This window comes from Dendropsophus ebraccatus, chromosome 4, assembly GCF_027789765.1.
Source record: "Dendropsophus ebraccatus isolate aDenEbr1 chromosome 4, aDenEbr1.pat, whole genome shotgun sequence".
Taxonomy (NCBI): Eukaryota; Metazoa; Chordata; class Amphibia; order Anura; family Hylidae; genus Dendropsophus; species Dendropsophus ebraccatus.
This window is the reverse complement of record NC_091457.1, coordinates 167048373-167071672: the sequence shown is the minus strand read 5'-3', so window position 1 is coordinate 167071672 and position 23300 is coordinate 167048373. Positions and strand designations below refer to the sequence as shown.

The 23300-nt window shown below is 49.4% G+C and overlaps 1 protein-coding gene across 1 annotated transcript in view; it reads left to right on the top strand.

Moving 5' to 3' along the window:
• The first annotated feature begins 1090 nt into the window (after positions 1 to 1090).
• Positions 1091 to 23300, top strand: part of ABCA4 (ATP binding cassette subfamily A member 4) — a 154472-nt gene continuing 132262 nt past the window's right edge. The window contains exons 1-7 of the mRNA XM_069967712.1: positions 1091 to 1302; positions 4144 to 4225; positions 5653 to 5746; positions 6809 to 6950; positions 10969 to 11108; positions 14106 to 14233; positions 20587 to 20784. Of these exons, the coding sequence (XP_069823813.1) occupies positions 4148 to 4225; positions 5653 to 5746; positions 6809 to 6950; positions 10969 to 11108; positions 14106 to 14233; positions 20587 to 20784 (780 nt within the window). The 5' untranslated portion in view covers positions 1091 to 1302; positions 4144 to 4147. The remainder of the gene's footprint in view (positions 1303 to 4143; positions 4226 to 5652; positions 5747 to 6808; positions 6951 to 10968; positions 11109 to 14105; positions 14234 to 20586; positions 20785 to 23300) is intronic.

Sequence of the window (23300 nt, the reverse complement as noted above, 5' to 3'; positions counted from 1 at the left end):
GCTATGGAAGAGAGAGCGGCCTCTTGTGGCTGGAGGCAAAATGACGCCTTCAGCTACAAGAGGTTCAGCAAAGCAGGAAGCCGATGTTTCCTGCTCTTCCAGTGTAAGTGGGGGGCGGGGGGCGGCGGGACACATGGGGGCTGTCCCGGGACTGCGGGACATGACCCCAAAAACGGGACTGTCCTGACGGATCTGGGACAGTTGGGAGTTATGCACACACTATGCACCCATGATCCACACACTATGCACAATCACTGGAGACACCACTAACATGCACAAACACACACTGACTGACACCATACCTCCCAAGTGTCCCTCTTTTGGAGGGACAGTCCCTACTTTTGACCCATGTCCCTCTGCCCCTCTTTGCCTCTTACATGTCCCTCTTTTTAACCAAGAAATGAGATTGGCATTAATAAACTTTCTATGTCACACTAGAAAGTGGTTTCTTTATAATAGACCCAAACTCATCTAACATCAAATCTTGTTATACTCGGATAAATCATGAGACATTATGGTCCCTTCCCTCATGCAGTTCAAATGGCCCCATGCACACATCTGCAGGTGTTACAGATCCGTTTTGGGGATATGACCCGTGCCGCAAATAACTGATTCAGCCATTATGTGGTCTGTGTTACCTATTTGAATCCGTGGGTCCCTGCATATGCGGAGAGTAGGGCCGGGTTCACACAGTGTTTTTGCAGTCGGTTTAACATGAAAAAAATGATGCAATTGTGTGCATTGGATGTTTTTCCATTGACTTCCATTATTTAAAAAAAAAGCAGCAGATCCTGTATGTGTGGATGCAGCCTTGAATTAAAAAGTGTAGTAATGTCTGTAAAATTTTCCTAGAGTGACCCACAAGTGTCCCTTTGGCCGTCCAAAGAGTTGGGAGGTATGCTGACACTGACTGACACCCTTACAGCTCAGTCTCCTCCCTCTTCCTCTGTCAGGCTGCTCTCCACACTGTGAGGTGGAGGACCTTTGGGTCATGTGATCAGGTCCTTCACCCTTTTCTCTCTCTGTGCAGGTCCTGCTCTGCAGGGCCAGGGTCAGCACAAGGCTTACCTGGGCAAGTGCCAGGGGCCACAGCGCCTCTAAGGGCCCAGAGAGGGAGAGGGGCCCGGTGCTCTGATGTGCAGCCTGATCACTGTAGTGCAGGGGGAGGGGCTGAACATCAGAAGACACAGGAGCAGCACCTGCACAGAGAGAGAAAAGGGTGAAGGACCTGATCACATGACCTGAGAGTCCTCAACCTCACAGTGTGGAGAGCAACAGGACAGAGAGGAAGGAGACTGAGCTGTAAGTGCTGTGTGTCAGTCAGTCAGTCAGTCAGTGTTTGTGTCAGTGTGCCAGTAATGTGTGTTTGTATATGTTGGTGGTGTCTCAAGTGATTGTGCATAGTGTGTGGATGATGGGTGCATAGTGTGTGGATGATGGGTGTATAGTGAATGGATGAGGGGCCCCCTGGGGCTCTGTCACCTGAGGGCCCACAAAAACCTGGAACCGGCCCTGCTGCTCCGTCTCCTGTGTCTTCTCATTTTCAGCCCCTCAGCCTGCGAACACATTAGAACACCGGGCCCCTCTCCCTCTCTGGGCCCCTAGAGGCGCTGTGGGCCCTGCCACTTGTCCTGTGCTGATGCCGGCCCTGACTAGTGTCCCTGATCAATTGCTTTCCACTACAACTCCCATCATGCCCTGACAGGCATCAGCCAGGCATAGTTGCTATTACGCCAGTAGAATGGCTTCCACAATGTTATCCCTCACTCCATGGACTGGCACAGCGATGGGGGGCTGCACAGCAGAGGAGGGGGTGATGGTTCCCTTGGGGCGCACCCTGTTACGTGTCCGGCTGGCTGGTTTATGTGGTATAGTTATCAAGCCAGACTCTGAGATGGTGGAAAATGCAAAGTCTATCCTTGGATTCTCGGCCCGGCTCTCTGCTCCATCATAGTTCTCAACTATACTCTGAACTATCCAGACCCACCAAGAGAATGATAGATGCCAGGGGGCCCTTGGGCAGAAGATGATCCCACCCTAGACTAGAAGAAGGTTGTAGAACATAGAACTTATCTAAAACTCTTCTCCTTTCTGCTTGTCCTTTACAGGCTAGACACTTTTCTGTCAGGTTGACCTCGGACGGGACGTCAGGAGTCTGGAACTTGGTTCCGGAACTCCTTATTTGCTTGTCTCTTCCCGTCTATCCTGTACTAACACTGAACTGATAGGAGCTGAGCTGGCAGATGGCTCCGGCCAAAGCTCAGACTAGTTTCGGTTTCATCCCTTTCCAGGTTAAGGGGCTGGGCTCGGGACTGCTTGGTTGAAAGAAACATGTGACCAAAGCATCTTCCCTTCATACATGTGACCACTGAGTGTGGTGAAGGTAACCCTTGCAATATACCTCTGTGTATGCTGGTTAGCAGTGACAAGGACAGTAAATACAAAGAATATACTATACCCCCCAAATATTATAAATGTACAAGTTACAGTGCTTAGTGAGATATTCCTCAGCCACACAACAACGTCCCGCTGGATCTAGGTACCGGGACACTGCCGTCTTATGTTCTATAAGAAAGCATGACAGTGTTATTATAGCGGCCGGGAGTATAATGTGATTGACCTCTTCTCCTTCCATATTGGTGAATTCTCGGTGTGCAGCAGATCCTGAGTCGCCGTATCCCTCCTGTGTGTTTGCACATTCCTGGCTGCAGTAAGGAGCGCTGCTCTTGGCACGGCTTATTGGTTTTATACAGAACTATTTGCAGTCTTTGCATTCTGGGCAGCCTCCTCCTTCAGAATTATGCAAGTGTTTCTTCACTGAACGTGTCAAAAAAAGTGTCGGGAGCGAATCTGTGCGGAGTGTCCTGAACCCCCGAGGATAAACAAAGCCGCCCGAGTGTTTCCAAACCACTTCTCATTCCTGGGATGGCGATGGCATCAGGGCGGAGGGGGAGGCTGCGCCCACACCCTCCTCAGCTCCACTAGATATATATATATATATATATATATATATATATATACATATATATATATATATATATGTAGAAGTTTTAGTAATTTTTTTTTCAACGTTTTTTGTTTAACTTTTTACATTTCTCAAGAATAAAAATAAAAGCCAACAACAACAAAAACAAGGTGTATGTGACGGCCACCGGATCATGTGGTGACACAGAACTCTGAGAGTGGCCGATACCACATGACCTGTGGGACTATGACGGACACCTTTGACCTTTGAGCGTCCCCTGAGGAGACTTGTTATGGGCCAAAACACGTTGGGTAACAATTAGAGATGAGCGACCCTGGAGCAGCTGGAGTCCATCCGATCCCGATCATTCGGCATTTGATTAGCGGGGGCTGCTGAAGTTGGATAAAGCCCTAAGGCTATGTGGGAATCATGGATATAGTCATTGGCTGTATCCTTGTTTTCCAGACAACCTTAGAGCTTTATCCAAGTTCAGCAGCCGCCGCTAATCAAATACCGAACGTTCGGGTTCAGATGGACTCGAACCTGGTTCGCTCGTCTCTAGAAACAATGTTTTTTAACCCCTCTGTTTGGCTTCTGCATTTGTCATATTAGTATTTGTCTCTTTTACTTGGTCATTTATATTATGGAGATTTTTTCACTCATTCCGCTGCAGGTTACACGTGATTCATCCAGCGTCTCTTTGTTATGGTTACTGATATGGTGAATCAGTCGTTATGGTTACTGATATGGTGAATCAGTCGTTATGGTTACTGATATGGTGAATCAGTGGTTATGGTTACTGATATGGTGGCACAAGTATAAGGGGGTGCGGCTATAGGGGGAACAGATATAAGGGGGTACAGCTATAAGGGGGTACAGGTACAAGGGGGTGCAGCTATAGGTGGTGTGGCTATAAGGGGGTGCGGCTATAGGGGGTACAGGTATATGGGGGTGCAGCTATAGGGGTCACACCTGGCACCTCAGTCCCATGAGAAGACTCCAGTGGTATATATAGTAGATATGTTGTATACAGATATTACAGGCCCCGGGGGATACAGGTTTCTCCTCTGGTTCCCCTGATGAGGAGGTGCAGGGATCGGGGTTTGTCTGATTTTAGGGAATCCCTTTCTTTCCTTCTCCAAGAATATTCCGGTCTCATCCCTTCCCTTGTGTCCTAGGATCATGCTGCGCAGAGTGAGATTCAGTGCCAAGGTGAAGCTTCTGCTATGGAAGAACTGGACCCTCCGCAAGCGGCAGAAGGTATCGCCATGTTACCCATTGTTCTTATTGTTATTTATTATTATTATTATTTGTAGTTATTATGATTGTTTCCTCTCCTTCTCCCGGTCGCACAGTTCTGGTCACGTCGCCGCTCTCCTCAGCTTATTGTTATCCTGCTCAGTGTAGAATAATCTTTTGCTGCTGTTGATGGATCTGTGGTTCTTATGTTGTGTCTTAGTTGGTAACAATCTACATTATAGAATCGCTGATACCCCCCCATCAGCACATACAGGATGTTACACCGCAGACTGCACATAGCTCTGGGCCTGTCACATGGCTGCTTTCTTCTGCACACAGCACCACCACGGTGATGTGTGGTATTGCACTTCATACTTGTTCACTTTAAGGTATGTTCACACATGCAGATTTGTTGCAGATTTTCCCAGTCAGCATAATCTGCAGCATATTTCCATCTGTGAACCATTATGGAGTTCTGCAGCAATACCAGACACAACCTGTGAGCAGGGGTGGCGCTGTTGCAGCCATGTTTGTGTAACCCTAGACAAATCCTTAAAGGGGTATTCCGGTTAGATAAAATATATGTTGAATCATCCCCCCTCCTGGAGACCAACAATTACTTCCATACTTTTATTAGTATTTTTACCTTTTCTGTCTCCTTCCCCCAGTTCTCAGCTGCTGCTTTCTGTTAAAGACACATAAAGCTGTGTGAGCTGTTCTCTTCGTCTTCCTCTCCTCCCCCCTCCGTTCCCAGACAACTGATGTTAACAAGTCCCTGACCGGCTGTCTCTGAACTCTGTGATGCCGGGAGGGCTAATCTGACCTCACTGTAATTAACCCTCCCGGCATCACAGAGAGAAGAAACAGGGCAGAAACTGTCAACTGTCTCAGAAGGGGGGGGGGAGACAGCTCAGAAAGCAGCAGCTAAGAACTAGGGGAAGGAGACCAATAAGGTAATGACATGTATGGAAGGAATTGTTAGTCTCCAGGAGCGGGGACAATTCAGCATTCCCCCCCCCCCCCCCCCAGTAAAACAATACACAGGCCCATACTTACCCCCTTGCTCCCCTCTTCTCCGGCTGTGTGATCTTAAGGGAGGGGCAGGGGGGCAGGAGTCACTCTTTAATGTCTCCCCGGGAAACCCCTTTCATATCATCAGAAAAATGAAGAGACCTTAAGATAAATATTGTGTGTCCCCCAGGAGATTGGCCATGTGCCCCCTGCTCGCTGTCTCTCTTACCCCGTAGTGTGCACACTCCCTTACATCCCCTCACATTGTGTAGTTCCTTTCTCTCTTACCCTGTAGTGTGCACACTCCCTTACATCCCCTCACATTGTGTAGTTCCTTTCTCTCTTACCCCGTAGTGTGCACACTCCCTTACATCCCCTCACATTGTGTAGTTTCTGTCTTTCTCCATGTTAATCCCACGTTTCTCACTCTCTGGCAGCTCCGCTTCTTCGTGGAGATCTTCTGGCCCTTGTCCTTGATTCTGGTCCTGGTATGGCTAAGAAACGCCAACCCGCTATACGGCACGCACGAGTGTAAGTCATCACGCCCAGAAGCAGAGCTGGGATGAAACGCGTTACACTGCAGCAATATGGGGGGATCTACATTATATATGGGGAAAAGTTCTCATCAGAGTTCTTCTCTAACTTTATAAGTGATCAGTAACACAATAACAGGTGGCTGAGCTGAGATCATGGGACTCGGGGTCGGTGCGGAGTCCTAAAGCTTCCTGCTCAGTCTTACACTATTTCTGGATCACTCCTATAGCTGATGGAAACGACTGATTTATGGCTATGTTCACAAAACTTACTTTGTATGAAAAGAACGGCCGCTGTTTTACTATTTGGATTGCAGGCATATTTGGGTGGTACCTGCAATCCAAATCACCATGGAACTCTATGCAATATACGGCCACCAGAATGGACATCCATTGTGCGAACATCGGCCGTTGTTCACACTAGTGGCCGGAAATAATTGAAATGTTAATTATTTCTGCGGTCGTACCGAACAACGGCTGTTGTTCAATACAGTGTGTGAACAACGGCCGCTGTTTCCATAGAGTTAAATACAGTACATTATTTTGAGACAAAAATGGCCGCTGTTTTAATCACCAGCAACGGCCGTTATTGTCTTAAAAAATACACATAGCCTAAACCTGCTCTGCACAATGTCTTCAGACTAATGCTGGGAGATGTTGTCCTAGAGCGAGCGTGTTGTGTACGCGTCAAGGATGGGTCCGGGGCAGTAGTCGCATAGGGTTATAGTCAGCGTATTCGTACTATTTGCACCATCTTGGGGCTGTGAAGCCTTCGGTATCCCGCGGACGTTATGGAGACACGTGTTTAGATTTGCCTGAATAATGTTCCACCTTATCAGGATTCGGAGAGTTTCCAGTGTTCATGGTGAAGAATAAGACGTCAGGATGTGCCCCTCTATGAGATATGCATACCTCCAGGCAGATAAAGTCCAGACGCCGGCCAAAGAAGAAAAATAAGCCTCCAAGTAGCCTGGAAGGAATGTAGCACATAGGCGCCTGTTGTTTTATGCCCTTACAGCTAAATTTTAATTCTTTCCCTCCTATTTCTCCATTTCCACAGGCCATTTCCCAAACAAGGCGATGCCGTCGGCCGGGGTGCTGCCGTGGCTGCACGGAATCTTCTGCAATACCAATAACCCGTGTTTTAGGAGCCCGACGCGCGGAGAGTCCCCTGGCGTGGTGTCCAACTACAACAATTCCATGTAAGCAGTCATGTCTGCGCTGAGCGATTAGGCCGGACCACCATGTGTTTACATTCTCAGCTATCTCTCTGATGTTTTACATTTCTAGATAGTTCTTTAGAGTTCTCTAAATGTCTTCACATGAAGGAAAGGTTCATCAGCAGGTGAAACATTCCCCAACATTGTATAAAATAGCGCAGAGCAGGTGATGCGGCAAATGCAGAAAGATAACTCACCGTATGGTTTGGAGGCAACATTGTAGCATCTCTGATTTGCACCAGTTCCTTGAAATTATGATATCTCTAATGGACTTCATGAAAACAAATTAAAATATATATATAAATTTATTGCAATATTTGTAGTGTATGCTGTGGAGTTACAAGGGTATTCCAAATGATAGGGAGCTGGAAGCACAGAGCTGCCCTCTCTATATGCAGCCTGTGTGAGCTGTCCTCCATGTATGCTCTCCTCCCTATATACAGCCTGTGTGAGCTGTCCTCCATGTATACTCTCCCCCTATATACAGCCTGTGTAAGCTGCCCTCCATGTATACTCTCCTCCCTATATACAGCCTGTGTGAGCTGCCCCCCATGTATGCTCTCCTCCCTATATACAGCCTGTGTGAGCTGTCCTCCATGTATGCTCCCCTCCCTATTTACAGCATGTGTGAGCTGCCCTCCAAGTTTGCTCTCCTCCCTATCTACAGCCTGTGTGATCTGCCCTCCATGTATGCTCTCCTCCCTATATACAGCCTGTGTAAGCTGCCCTCCATGTATGCTCTCCTCCCTATCTACAGCCTGGGTGGGCTGCCCTCCATATATGTTCCTATCTCTATCTCCAGCCTGTGTGAGCTGCCCTCCATGTATGCTCCTCTATCTACCTCCAGCCTGTGTGAGCTGCCCTCCATGTATGCTCCCCTCCCTATATGCAGCCTGTGTGATCTGCCCTCCATGTATGCTCTCCTCCCTATCTCCAGCCTGTGTGAGCTGCTCTCCATGTGTGCTCTCCTCCCTATATACAGCCTGTGTGATTTGTCCTCCATGCATGCCCCCCTAACTATCTCCAGCCTGTGATCTGCCCTCCATGTATGCTCTCCTCCCTATCTACAGCCAGTGTGATCTGCCCTTAATGTATGCTCTCCTGCCTATCTACAATCTGTGTGATCTGCCCTCTCTGTATACCCTCCTCCTTATCTCAGGCCTGTGTGATCTGCTCTCAATGTATGCACCCCTCCCTATCTAAAGCCTGTTCAAGCTGTTCTCTATGTATGCCCCTATCTCCAGCCTTTGTGTACCGCATGTTTGCTCTCCTCCCTATCTACAGCCTGTGTGTGCCGCCTCCATGTATGACACACTATCTACAGCCTGTGCAATCTTCCCTCCATGTATCCTCTCGTTCCTATCTACAATCTAAGCTGCCCTCCATGTATGCTCTCCTCCCTATATACAGCGTGTGTGAGCTGCCCTCCATGTATGCTCTCCTCCCTATCTACAGCCTGTGCAATCTGCCCTCCATGTATGCTCTCCTCTTTATTTACAGTCTGTGTGAGCTTTCCTCCATGTATCCTCTCCTTCCTATATACAGCTACAATCAGGATTTATACATTTGCTTCAGATTTCCCATGTGGAACAATGGAACAATTTTTTGAAAATGGAGACAGTTTTCCTCTTATTCTTCATGTAACTTATTATAGTAGGTTGGTAATTTAGGACACCGTGACGGCTCCATAGGCCTCGGCAGACCCCGCTCCCCCCACTAGAGCAGTCTCAGTCTTAGATACGATGCAGGAACGATGAGCTGGTAGCTCGGCTGCTCTCTGGTCTCTAGATGACAGGACCCCGACCTGACTGCGATCCCTGGCCGAGCGCGCAGGCTGCAGATAGGCGGCAGCGGGTAAAGTGCATTTTTGGACGCGGCTTTTTTGTCATTGAAAACAAAACCCTTATTGTGAGTGAAGTCCGGATGTTACAGGATATGTAACGGGGCGATAAGAAAATAGGTGCGTTGGTATCAGTCGTAGTCCTGGTCTCTCAGAGCTACAAGACTCCTTTGTATGAAGCCTTTGTTATTACAGAAGGTCTTGGTTATGTTTCGAGGATACAGGATGGAGAACGTGTACAGACCCGAGATGTATCACGGCCACTTGTGGTAAAGGATCCGTATTAGCACCAAGGATTCTGTGATGGAGACACCCGATATCCTTTATCATAAGGAATGAATCCGACTGATGGCTCCCCCCCGCTCAGTGTTGTCGTCCTCCTCCTGCCCAGCCCCCAACAAATTCCATATTACTTAATTAAATTGCCGGAATTTCCTTGTCAATATCCCAATGATCTTTCAGGCAAATCATTGGAACCAAGGAAGGATTTGGTTACGTACGTCTATGTTTTTAGATATGTTGTGAATCTCTGAACATTGCGCCAGACAATGAGACGACTTGTTCCGGGGTCAAATTAAAACTTTGGAACTTTCCATTGTCTGCGATGACACCCCCTATAGACCGCACGCTTCCAGATAACATCTCAGTCACGCTTGCTCAGTGCCGGGGTCGATAGGTTACGATGAGGAGGGTAAACTCTACCTGGGAACATATATGGGATCTGCTTGAGATAAGCAAAAAGGCCCTAGACATCTCCGAGAGCTGCTGGATGGACGTTGGCCACAACTACCAATACCCCCTAACACATGAACATTCGGCATAGCCAAACATTCATGTGTTTAATGGTAGACACCTCTGGTGGTGGCTTCTATCCTGAAAAATTAAAGGATCAGGTGTTGGTGCCTGATCTTTCTCTTTTCCAACATCATCTTCCCACACTCATTAAGGTGACCATATCCCTTAAACAGCCGGACAGAACTATGTTCTCTTACTATGTCTCTCCATGAGAAAGATGGAAATGCCTACTATAGCCCCCCACCCCCCAAGTTACTTTACATGTTCCTGCCATTCTGGAGCTTCATGGGGTTCTTATATGGGCCGTCTCCTATCCTTAGGTTATCATTCAACTCTCCTCAGGTCCTCATATGAGTTGCCCCTTCTCCTCAGGTCCTCACATGGGTGGTCTCCTCTCCTCAGGTCCTCATACAAGTGGTCCCTTCTCCTCTGGTCCTCATACGGGTTGTCTCCTCTCCTCAAGTCCTCATGTGGGTGGTCTCCTCTCCTCAGGTCCTCATACGGGTTGTCTCTTCTCCTTAGATCCTCATACGGGTTGTCTCCTCTCCTCAGGTCCTCATATGGGTTGTCTGTTCTCCTCAGGTCCTCATACGGGTTGTCTCCTCTCCTCAGGTCCACATGTGGGTGGTCTCCTCTCCTCAGGTCCTGATACGGGTTGTCTCTTCTCCTCAGGTCCTCATACGGGTTGTCTCCTCTCCTCAGGTCCACATGTGGGTGGTCTCCTCTCCTCAGGTCCTCATACAGGTTGTCTCTTCTCCTCAGGTCCTCATAGGGGTTGTCTCTTCTCCTCAGGTCCTCATACGGGTTGTCTCTTCTCCTCAGGTCCTCATACGGGTTGTCTCTTCTCCTCAGGTCCTCATACGGGTTGTCTCCTCTCCTCAGGTCCTCATATGGGTGGTCTCCTCTCCTCAGGTCCACATGTGGGTGGTCTCCTCTCCTCAGGTCCTGATACGGGTTGTCTCTTCTCCTCAGGTCCTCATACGGGTTGTCTCTTCTCCTCAGGTCCTCATACGGGTTGTCTCTCCTCCTCAGGTCTGCTTGAGCTGCTGGATCCCAGTACAGGAAATAACATTTGTGCCCTCTATAGCTCTGTAGATGGGGTGGGTGAGTTAACTACAGGCAACAAATGGAACCCAAAACAAATCATTATAGGTGTATTACAGACAAAGCCGTCTTTATGTAACACTGATTATTGTGTTTGTTGGGAAGCCGGTGTGTATTGTATATTCCTTGTGCTGGCGTCTGTTAATCTACAATAATCCTGCTGTATTTCATGAGAACCGCTCCGGCCTGTGAAGTTTTATCAGTCGGCAGATCTAGTATTCTTTGGTAACAAGTAACCATTTGTTCTTCGCTTCCTCCAAGCCTTGCGAGAGCTTATAAAGATGCCCAGGATGTTCTTTTGGAGAAGCCTGAAGTTGAGCATCTTGGCCGGATCTGGAAGGAGCTGTACACTATATCCAATTTTATGGAAACGGTTCGGACCAACCCTGGAAGAGTTTACGGTAATTTCCGAGTCACTGAACTGTGCTGCTAGAATTAGAGTTTATTGTCTTGGCAAATATAGAAGATGAAATGATATCTTCTGACTGGCGACTTACAAGGGAAAAATCAATGAGACGACTTATACGAGGGAGGGGGATTGACGGCTGCGGGGATCGGGCTCCTTCTCTGTTCCCTCAGCCCAGTTATAGATTATAATAATTGTACTTAATGAAATAATAATGATATTCCCCTCCTTATGTTCATAAAACCATCCTCATGTGTCTGTGTATGAGTAATAATCTCAGGGATTTTGCTGGGAGACTTAGAAACACTAAAACACCCTCAAATCTAACAAAAAACGAATCAAATAAGTAAACTGTAGCATAAAGTACTGCAATAGACCCCAGCACCCTTCAGCAGAGCCCAGAACCCTTCAGCAGACCCAGAACCCTTCAGCAGACCTCAGCACTATTCATAAGACCCAGAACCCTTCAGCAGACCTCAGCACTATTCAGAAGACCCAGAATCCTTCAGCAGACCTCAGCACTATTCAGAAGACCCAGAACCCTTCAGCAGACCTCAGCACTATTCAGAAGACCCAGAACCCTTCAGCAGACCTCAGCACTATTCAGAAGACCCAGAACCCTTCAGCAGACCTCAGCACTATTCAGAAGACCCAGAACCCTTCAGCAGACCTCAGCACTATTCAGAAGACCCAGAACCCTTCAGCAGACCTCAGCACTATTCAGATAACCCAGAACCCTTCAGCAGACCTCAGCACTATTCAGAAGACCCAGAACCCTTCAGCAGACCTCAGCACTATTGAGAAGACCCAGAACCCTTCAGCAGACCTCAGCACTATTCAGATAACCCAGAACCCTTCAGCAGACCTCAGCACTATTCAGAAGACCCAGAACCCTTCAGCAGACCTCAGCACTATTCAGAAGACCCAGAACCCTTCAGCAGACCTCAGCACTATTCAGATAACCCAGAACCCTTCAGCAGACCTCAGCACTATTCAGAAGACCCAGAACCCTTCAGCAGACCTCAGCACTATTCAGAAGACCCAGAACCCTTCAGCAGACCTCAGCACTATTCAGAAGACCCAGAACCCTTCAGCAGACCCCAGAACCCTTCAGCAGACCCCAGCAGCCTTTACCAGGCTCCAGCACTATTCAGAAGACCACAACACCTTTAATAGACTTTAACAACCCTCACAGACCCCAGCAGCCTTTACCAGACCCCAGCACCTTTCAGAAGACCACAGCACACTTTACCAGACCCCACCACCCTTCAGCAGAGCTCAGCAGTCCTTACTAGACCCCACTACCCTTTAGCATACCCCAGAACCCTTCAGCAGACCTCAGCAGCCTTTCTCAGACCCCACCACCCTTCAGAAGACCCCTGCACCCTTAACTTTCAACACATTCCAGCACCCTACAGCAGGTCTTTAGAAGACCTCAACACCCTTCAATGGGCACCCAATGCAAGCAGACCTTTAACAGACCCCCAGAATCCTTCAGAAGTCGTCTGTACCCTTCAGCAGACATCAGAAGCCTTCAGCAGAAACCATCAATCTTTAACAGACTGCAAGGACCCCAGCAACTTTACAGAGATGTACTTCAATATGTCATCATACTTCTACAGCCCCCACCTTTCTTATAAGAGCCCCAGAACCCCCAAGCATCTAGCGGCATTGCCCTCTCTCCGCACCGTAGGAAATAGATCGGCTTTTTAGGAATGAGGAAATAACCAAAAGGTCACAAACAAAAAAATGAAGCAAACTAAATAAAGACATTATATTCTCGTGGTTTCCGCTGGTTGACACCACCCCGTCTGCTCCCTGACGTCCTTGGGTGAAGTTTTTGTTTTGCAACAAATGTGAAGTCATTTTGCCCGAAGGTCGAATCGTGAGGAGGCAACGACTGCAGGTTCACGGGGAAGGATCAAACACGGAGAGGTGTGAACACTGAGGGCAGACCCTCATGTCTGTATGTCCTCAAGCTACACGCCACCAGCCGCCTCATCCATCACTGTCACTCCTAAGTGCCGGGACTCTAATGGACCCCGCTGAATGGCGAATTCCAGAACACTCAACATTCTAAAGATTTCTGTTCTGTAACGTTGTCCCGCAATTCTGTTCAGGTTGTAACATTCAGGAGTTTGTCCCCATCTAGTAGCAGATACATGTATATATGTATATAGACGTGAGCTCATAACAGCCTAGGGTGCGGGCAAACTCTTGGCTTAACATGGCCGCCCAGTAACGACCCAGTAACCACAAGGATGAGGATACACGCCGGCTCTGAGGCTCTGCATCTACAGGCAGCTATAGCAGAGATAGATCAGTGATGTCATCAGTCCAGTAACGTCCGTTATACAGTACAACGGAATAGAAGGGAACAGCCAAAGCTCATGACCAAAATCAACCCAACACAACAATATATCCTCAAAAAGAGCATAGGTGTAGGGGGGACCCCACAATAAGCTTAGGGGTGGGACCCCACAATGAAGACATGAGTGGGACCCCATAATATAGACATGAGTGGGACCCCATAATATAGACATGAGTGGGACCCTGCAATAATCCCAGGGGTGGGACCCCACAATAAAGGCACTGATGGGACCCCATAGCTGTGGCTGGGGGGCCTCCATAGTAAGAGAAGGGGCTTTTACCGTAAAGTTTGGGTTCTTGAGCCCCTGTAAAACTCCCAGCAGCAGTTATGGCGGCCGGCTACACGTTCCCCCATGACTGTGATTGTAGCAGGAGATTTATGTCATATGGATATAACTCTGTATATCTCTGACATCATGGAAACCAACCGTAGAACGGTCATCGATAATGATCCGTCCATAACTCCAGAAAATCTACCCATCCATAATATACGGGATAATGGGAGCTGGCAGTCGTCCGTGGTCTCCGCAGATCCCCGTTATTGTCAGATTCTTGTTCTGTTAATGATACATAACTCGTGCGGCCGGATCTGTGTGGTTACTGATGATATTTTCCTGTCCAGGACGCGGTTTACGAATCAGAGACATCTTGAAGGACGATGAAATGCTGACGCTCTTTCTGCTGAAGGATATCGGACTGTCGGACTCGGTGGTGTATCAGCTCATAAACTCCCAAATCCGGGTGGAACAGGTAAGAAGGTAATGGTGGACAATGCCATGATCTCATCTGGTCCCCGCACAGTAATACCAGATCATAATGTGTGCTCACAGGGGGCGCTGCTGGAGTTCTAAGGCCTCAGCCGTTTACATTGATGCCCCAGCGGTTTATATTGATGCCCCAGTGGTTTACATTGATGCCCCAGAGGTTTACATTGATGCCCCAGCTCTTTACATTGATATCCCAGGTCTTAACATTGATGCCCCAGCAGTTTACATTGATGCCCCAGCTCTTTACATTGATGCCCCAGCAGTTTACATTGATGCCCCAGCTCTTTACATTGATGCTCTAGCGGTTTACATTGATGCCTCAGCTCTTTAAATTGATGCCCCAGCTCTTTACATTGATACCCCAGCTCTTAACATTGATGCCTCAGCTGTTTATGTTGATGCCCCAGCGGTTTACATTGATGCCCTAGCAGTTTACATTGATGCCCTAGCAGTTTACATTGATGCCCCAGCAGTGTACACGGATGCCCCAGCAGTTTACATTGATGCCACAGCAGTTTGCATTGATGCCACAGCAGTTTAATTGATGCCCCAGCGGTTTACATTGATGCGCCAGTAGTTTACATTGATGCCCCAGCGGTTTACATTGATGCGCCAGTGGTTTACATTGATGCCCCAGCGGTTTACATTGATGCGCCAGTAGTTTACATTGATGCGCCAGTAGTTTACATTGATGCCCCAGCGGTTTACATTGATACCCCAGTAGTTTACATTGATGCCCCAGCAGTTTACATTGATGCCCCAGCAGTTTACATTGATGCCCCAGCGGTTTACATTGATACCCCAGCAGTGTACATTGATGTCCCAGCAGTTTACATTTATACCCCAGCAGTTTACATTGATGCCCCAGTGGTTTACATTGATGCCCCAGTGGTTTACATTGATGCCCCAGCGGTTTACGTTGACGCCTCTATGTGGGATGTCGTGTTCGGTATCACATGGGAGGGTAATGGGTTAATCCATGAATTAACCTGCATTATGAAGCACAGGACACGCCCGCTCTGCCGCCATGATGTCACGTCTGTGGTGACTCCGCTCCTGCTGATATGTCGCTCTGGCACAGAACACCGTAGAGAAATGTTATATTGAGCCGACTGGCCGGAACGCGTCTTCTGCTCCGGTTCTTTCTGTAAACAATAAGTCACTTGTGTGTAATCGGGTTAATCTTTTGCTGGCGGAGCTCGGATACTGTGTGACAGCTCGGCGCTCCGGCTGACACAATGACTGACATTTCCAGTCTGATCGGTTGACAAATATCTCATAGAAAATGTTTATTAAGAGGCCGGGCCGGGATCTGATGGGCCGAAAGATTGTTCACACCCAATGGTGGAAAAAAGGTTTGGGGGACATTAGGTGAGGCCAGAAAAAGGCCACACATTTATAATAATAATTACTGCCACATGGTGCACAGCCGGTAATAGTGCACCATCAGTAATAGTGCACCACATAGTACACAGCCCGTAATAGTGCACCACATAGTACACTGTCAGTAATAGTGCACCACATAGTACACAGCCCGTAATAGTGCACCACATAGTACACAGCCCGTAATAGTGCACCACATAGTACACAGCCCGTAATAGTGCACCATCAGTAATAGTGCACCACATAGTACACAGCCCGTAATAGTGCACCATCAGTAATAGTGCACCACATAGTACACAGCCCGTAATAGTGCACCACATAGTGCACAGCTGGTAAAAGTGCACCACATAGTACACTGTCAGTAATAGTGCACCACATAGTACACAGCCCGTAATAGTGCACCACATAGTACACAGCCCGTAATAGTGCACCACATAGTACACAGCCCGTAATAGTGCACCACATAGTACACAGCCCGTAATAGTGCACCATCAGTAATAGTGCACCACATAGTACACAGCCCGTAATAGTGCACCACATAGTGCACAGCTGGTAATAGTGCACCACATAGTGCACAGCTGGTAAAAGTGCACCATCAGTAATAGTGCACCACATAGTACACAGCCCGTAATAGTGCACCACATAGTACACAGCCGGTAATAGTGCACCACATAGTACACTGCTCCCTATGTCTCCTCTCACAGACTGCTCTACATGCTCCTCTCACAGACTGCTCCCTATGTCTCCTCTCACAGACTGCTCCCTATGTCTCCTCTCACAGACTGCTCTACATGCTCCTCTCACAGACTGCTCCCTATGTCTCCTCTCACAGACTGCTCCTTATGTCTGCTCTCACAGACTGGTCCTCTTAGTCTCCTCTCACAGACTGCTCCCTATGTCTCCTCTCACAGACTGCTCTACATGCTCTTCTCACAGACTGCTCCCTATGTCTCCTCTCACAGACTGCTTCTTATGTCTCCCCTGACAGACTGCTCTACATGCTCCTCTCACAGACTGGTCCTCCTATGTCTCCTCTCACAGACTGGTCCTCCTATGTCTCCTCTCACAGACTGCTCCTTATGTCTGCTCTCACAGACTGCTCCTTATGTCTGCTCTCACAGACTGCTCCTTATGTCTGCTCTCACAGACTGCTCCTTATGTCTCCTCTCACAGACAGCTCCCCATACCCTGGCTCATACATAGACTGCTCCCTGTGCCCCCTCTCTCACAGAGAACAGGGGGTCTGCTTCACTTGTTTCTCTGGGCTGTGTCTGGTATAGCAGACTTTTATTCTTTTTATTACTGTTACTGATTGTTGCTGCAGTATCCGGCTCCGGCAGTGAAGAGGAGCAGCGTTTTTTTGTTTTTTTTCCCCCCTGTTCTTTAATCCTGACTATTTTCATCTTCTCACTGTTGCCGCTGCATCTCTTCATGGTGCCACTGTGGGGATATAGTTATTGATTCGCTTTTGTTTGTTTTTGAGAGGCAGAAGCAAAAAGCGGCAATTCTTCTTCTATTGTATTTGTTGCCGTTTATTGTGCGGTGGGAATCACAGGTTACCTTTATTCTGCTTGTTTAGCTTTTTTATGTTCCACCCCAGGAGATATCCCAGCGCTCGCCTTCATCAGGGGAATGGCAGTCACACTGGTCGGTTGCGGCTCCATAGAGTTACATGGATCCTGAGTCAGCACCGGCGCTAAGTCTTCAGGGACGGTAATCGGCTTAGGAGCTGTGGTTCTCTGGTCTCTTATCTTGTGACTAAGCTCCATTCTCTTCATTAGAGGCTTTTACAAGAGATCATTTATTTCTGGTCGAGTTCAGATCAATAGGTCACATTCTAGAAAGCGAAGCAGCGGTGCAGCAGCTGACAGCACCCCGGTATTACTCACCCCCAGATAATGCAGGAGTCAGCACTGTGCAGGACTGCGGCGCTCCCCACTGGTCACCACTGGACTTCTGGGAAAGGCCGCCAAGGAGAATCACATTCATTGTACTATCTGGAGTCATAAGTACAGAACGTTCCAGAAAGTCTCCTGAGTCACAGAGAGGGCGGGGCGCGGCCCGCATACTATTACCTGACTTATTATCTGGTCCGACAGGTCGCTTTCTGGATGGAAATATTTGTCAGGTTTCTCACCAGTCGATTGCTTCATATACTGGTTTCACTGGGATTAATGCAGTTCATAGAGAAGGCAGGAGAGAGGCCGTTGTCGGGCGTGCGTAGCCATCTCTGGGGTCAGTCCTTATGGTTCTGCTGATCATCCCTCATCATGTCTTAAAGGGGTCGTTCACCAAAAAATGTACCGTTGCCAGAAAGTTTTATAGATTTGTAATTGACTTCTATGTCAAAATCTCCAGTCTTCCAGTACTTATCAGCTGCTGTATGTTCTGCAGGAATTGGTATATTCTTTCCAGTGGGACACAGTGCTCTCTGCTGCCACCTCTGTCCATGTCAGGAACTGTCCTGAGCAGCAGCAAATCCCCATAGAAAACCTCTCCTGCTCTGGACAGTTCCTGACAAGGACAGAGGCGGCAGCAGAGAGCACTGTGTCAGACTGAAGAAGATACACTATTACCTGCAGGACATATAGTAAAGTAATTTACAAATGTTTAAACCATTTGATTTGGAAAAAAATATCTATATCTGCAGTCCCCCTTTAAGGACCAGTTCCTGTATCTACATGAGACGCAATGACACATATACATGGCGGCTCCTCTCTTATTTCCTCCATTACTGTCATGAACGGCCGCTATTGGGCGGAGTTGCCTCCATCCAGGTTCAGCTCAGAGATCCAGATATTCTTCCCCACTCCTGATATTGTTTCCTGATGATTCAGAGGAGACACCAGAGATCCCGGCAGCCACAAGGAGCGCTGCTCTGGAGTTTTGTGCACTGACTTCTCTGAGTGTCTCTGAGCTGTGAATGGCGGTATTATCCTCCTATACTGGAGCCCAGTGGGTTCAGTCGTCTCTCCCAGTCAGGCATACATTGATGGGACCAGTAATAGGTAACCGGATCCCCCCGGGCCACATTAGTTCCCCTCTGATGATCCCTCATTTCCCATATTGATTGGTAACAATAGACGTCCCATTATGTCCTCAGCAGATAGAACTGTCCGCTGCGTCCACCAGATACCGGCTGTGCCCGACTAATCACCGCGGCCGATAACACTGACTGAAATGATGAAGCCATCGCATTCTGACCGGTCACCGTAACATCTCCCGTTCTCTCAGGACGAAACCCTGACGGAAATCTGTGAGATCAGCGAATTTCTGTGATCAGTATGTGTAAAGAGCGCGGGGTCCATTATAGGAGGACGTGTGACATCATGGAGATGCTAGAAGCTATCCCAACATATAACCGGGGTCTCCAGAATCATGGAGGTGATAGAGGCTATCCCAACATATAACCGGGGTCTCCAGAATCATGGAGGTGGTAGAGGCTATCCCAACATATAACCGGGGTCTCCAGAATCATGGAGGTGATAGAGGCTATCCCAACATATAACCGGGGTCTCCAGAATCATGGAGGTGGTAGAGGCTATCCCAACATATAACCGGGGTCTCCAGAATCATGGAGGTGGTAGAGGCTATCCCAACATATAACCGGGGTCTCCAGAATCATGGAGGTGATAGAGGCTATCCCAACATATAACCGGGGTCTCCAGAATCATGGAGGTGATAGAGGCTATCCCAACATATAACCGGGGTCTCCAGAATGATGGAGGTGGTAGAGGCTATCCCAACATATAACCGGGGTCTCCAGAATGATGGAGGTGGTAGAGGCTATCCCAACATATAACCGGGCTCTCCAGAACCATGGAGGTGATATAGGCTATCCCAACATATAACCGGGGTCTCCAGAATGATGGAGGTGGTAGAGGCTATCCCAACATATAACAGGGCTCTCCAGAATGATGGAGGTGGTAGAGGCTATCCCAACATATAACCGGGGTCTCCACAATCATGGAGGTGGTAGAGGCTATCCCAACATATAAACGGGGTCTCCAGAATCATGGAGGTGATAAAGGCTATCCCAACATATAACCGGGGTCTCCAGAATCATGGAGGTGATAGAGGCTATCCCAACATATAACCGGGGTCTCCAGAATCATGGCGATGGTAGAGGCTATCCCAACATATAACCGGGGTCTCCAGAATCATGGAGATGGTAGAGGCTATCCCAACATATAACCGGGGTCTCCAGAATCATGGAGGTGGTAGAGGCTATCCCAACATATAACCTGTGTCTCCAGAATCATGGAGGTGATAGAGGCTATCCCAACATATAACCAGGGTCTCCAGAATCATGGAGGTGGTAGAGGCTATCTCAACATATAACCGGGGTCTCCAGAATCATGGAGGTGATAGAGGCTATCCCAACATATAACCGGGATCTCCAGAATCATGGAGGTGATAGAGGCTATCCCAATGTCTCTAGAAGAGACCTCTCTGGCTGCTACCATTACTGAATTACCTTCCAGTGAATTTTCATACACACTAACAGTGGTTTTCCAGCAGCAAAACATTTTTAACATTTTAACAAAGAACCGATACTCACCTCCCCTGATCCTGCACAGCTGTCGATCTGACAGCTCCCGGCCCTTGCTGCTCTTGAATGACCCCACTCAGCCAGAGGTTGGAGTCGATATAGGGACAACATCACAGGGACCACAAAGCAGCAGAGAGTATCAGGGACCAGGAGCCATCAGGGCAGCAGCAGAGAGGGATCAGGAGAGGTGAGTACGGCTTCTTTTTTATTTCCAGCTCTCAGAGACAGATTTTGATTACATCTAATTTCAATACAGAGATAATGAGTACCGTGCTTACATGGAAGTCGGCTCGCGTCCTGGATGTAGGATATTAGCTTATCACGTTATATGGCAGCGCCCCCCCCCCCCTCCTGCTCCTATACATCACCATCATGGAAATAACCGGATTCTCTCCTTCTAGTTTGTCTCTGGAATCCCGGACCTGTCTCTGAAGGACATCGCCTGCAGCCAGAGCCTCCTGGAGCGATTCATCATATTCAGCAGCCGCAGGGGGATGCATACCGTCCGTAACGCCATGTGCGTCTTGTCGCAGCAGAGGTTACAGAGGATAGAGGACGTGCTCTATGCCAACATCGACTTCTTCAAAGTCTTCGAAGTTGTGAGTACTCACCTTCCCCCTCCTCATTTATACATGTACGCAAGGATCAGCCGAGCATGCAGCTCCTAATCAGGAGAGGGAAATAAGCCGCTGCCAGATACCTCTGCCCCCCAAGATGCCTCCCTCCTTTCCAGACATCTCTGTCCATTCCAGAATCCTCTGTCCCATCTGGGAACATTTCGGACACTGACAGATTAGATGGTCGGCCAGTCCGGCTGTCAGGTTCAGCTGATGGTCGCCTCATGTGTCCGGTTACAGTAATATGTAAATGAGTGAGTTAGCCCCACCCCTGAGGAGCTGCAGGGAAGATGACGCCATGAACAGGACTGCACAAGGACCCTGCAGTAGATATATTACTGGCATTAGGGGGTTTTATGGCCGTCACATGAGATTAGTGGGATCTCTGGAGGATGAGGAGGCTCACAGTACGGAGGCCGCCGTGTATGTGCAGATTATACAGGGAAACCAATGAGAATCACTAAAACCTCCAGTAATTTCAGTGGATAAGTGCACTGCATGATCTCCGCACATCGGCCTGACCTCCGCACATCGGCCTGACCTCCACACATCGGCCTGACCTCCCCACATCGGCCTGACCTCCGCACATCGGCCTGACCTCCACACATCGGCCTGACCTCCGCATGTTGGCCTGACCTCCGCACATCGCCATGACCTCCGCACATCAGCCTGACCTCCGCACATCGGCCTGACCTCCGCACATCGGCCTGACCTCCGCACATCGGCCTGACCTCCACACATCAGCCTGACCTCCACACATCGGCCTGACCTCCACACATCGGCCTGACCTCCGCATGTTGGCCTGACCTCCGCACATCGCCATGACCTCCGCACATCAGCCTGACCTCCACACATCAGCCTGACCTCCACACATCAGCCTGACCTCCACACATCGGCCTGACCTCCGCACATCGGCCTGACCTCCGCACATCGGCCTGACCTCCGCACATCGGCCTGACCTCCGCACATCGGCCTGACCTCGGCATATTAGCCTGACCTCCGCACATCGGCCTGACCTCCACACATCAGCCTGACCTCCACACATCAGCCTGACCTCCGCACATCAGCCTGACCTCCACACATCGGCCTGACCTCCGTACATCGGCCTGACCTCCGCATATCGGCCTGACCTCCGCACATCCGCCTGACCTCCGTACATCGGCCTGACTTCCGCATATCGGCCTGACCTCGGCATATTAGCCTGACCTCCGCATATCGGCCTGACCTCCACACATCAGCCTGACCTCCACACATCGGCCTGACCTCCGCACATCGCCATGACCTCCGCACATCGCCATGACCTCCGCACATCAGCCTGACCTCCACACATCGGCCTGCCCTCCGCATGTTGGCCTGACCTCCACACATCGGCCTGACCTCGGCATATTAGCCTGACCTCCGCACATCGGCCTGACCTCCGCACATCAGCCTGACCTCCGCACATCAGCCTGACCTCCACACATCGGCCTGACCTCCGCACATCGCCATGACCTCCGCACATCAGCCTGACCTCCACACATCGGCCTGACCTCCGCATGTTGGCCTGACCTCCACACATCGGCCTGACCTCGGCATATTAGCCTGACCTCCGCACATCGGCCTGACCTCCGCACATCAGCCTGACCTCCACACATCGGCCTGACCTCCGTACATCGGCTTGACCTCCGCACATCGGCCTGACCTCCACACATCAGCCTGACCTCCACACATCGGCCTGACCTCCGCATGTTGGCCTGACCTCCGCATGTTGGCCTGACCTCCGCACATCAGCCTGACCTCCGCACATCAGCCTGACCTCCACACATCAGCCTGACCTCCACACATCAGCCTGACCTCCACACATCGGCCTGACCTCCGCATATCGGCCTGACCTCCGCACATCGGCCTGACCTCCACACGTCGGCCTGACCTCCGCACATCAGCCTGACCTCCGCACATCAGCCTGACCTCCGCACATCGGACTCCTCATTCCCTACTCTTTGGGGGTTCCCTCTGCCTGACCTCCGCACATCGGACTCCTCGTTCTCTACTCTTTGGGGGTTCCCTCTGCCTGACCTCCCCACATCAGCCTGACCTCCGCACATTGGACTCCTCGTTCTCTACTCTTTGGGGGTTCCCTCTGCCTGACCTCCCCACATCAGCCTGACCTCCGCACATCGGACTCCTCGTTCTCTACTCTTTGGGGGTTCCCTCTTCCTGACCTCCGCACATCGGACTCCTCGTTCTCTACTCTTTGAGGGTTCCCTCTGTCTGACCCTGAGTACGAGGATAGCCGAGATCTTCAGAGGTCGGAGATCTGATGTTTGTGATGACGTCATAAAATCTCTCAGGTCCCGGAAGCGTTGATGGGATCGTCTCTATTCTTAGAATCCCGTCATCTGCCGTGACCTCAGGGACGGTGACTGTATTTACATTACATTTCTGTACGTTCCAGAGTCCGTTCCCCGATGTGCAGCATGTGATGTCAGGAGGCAGACAAACAGCCGACACATCGCCGA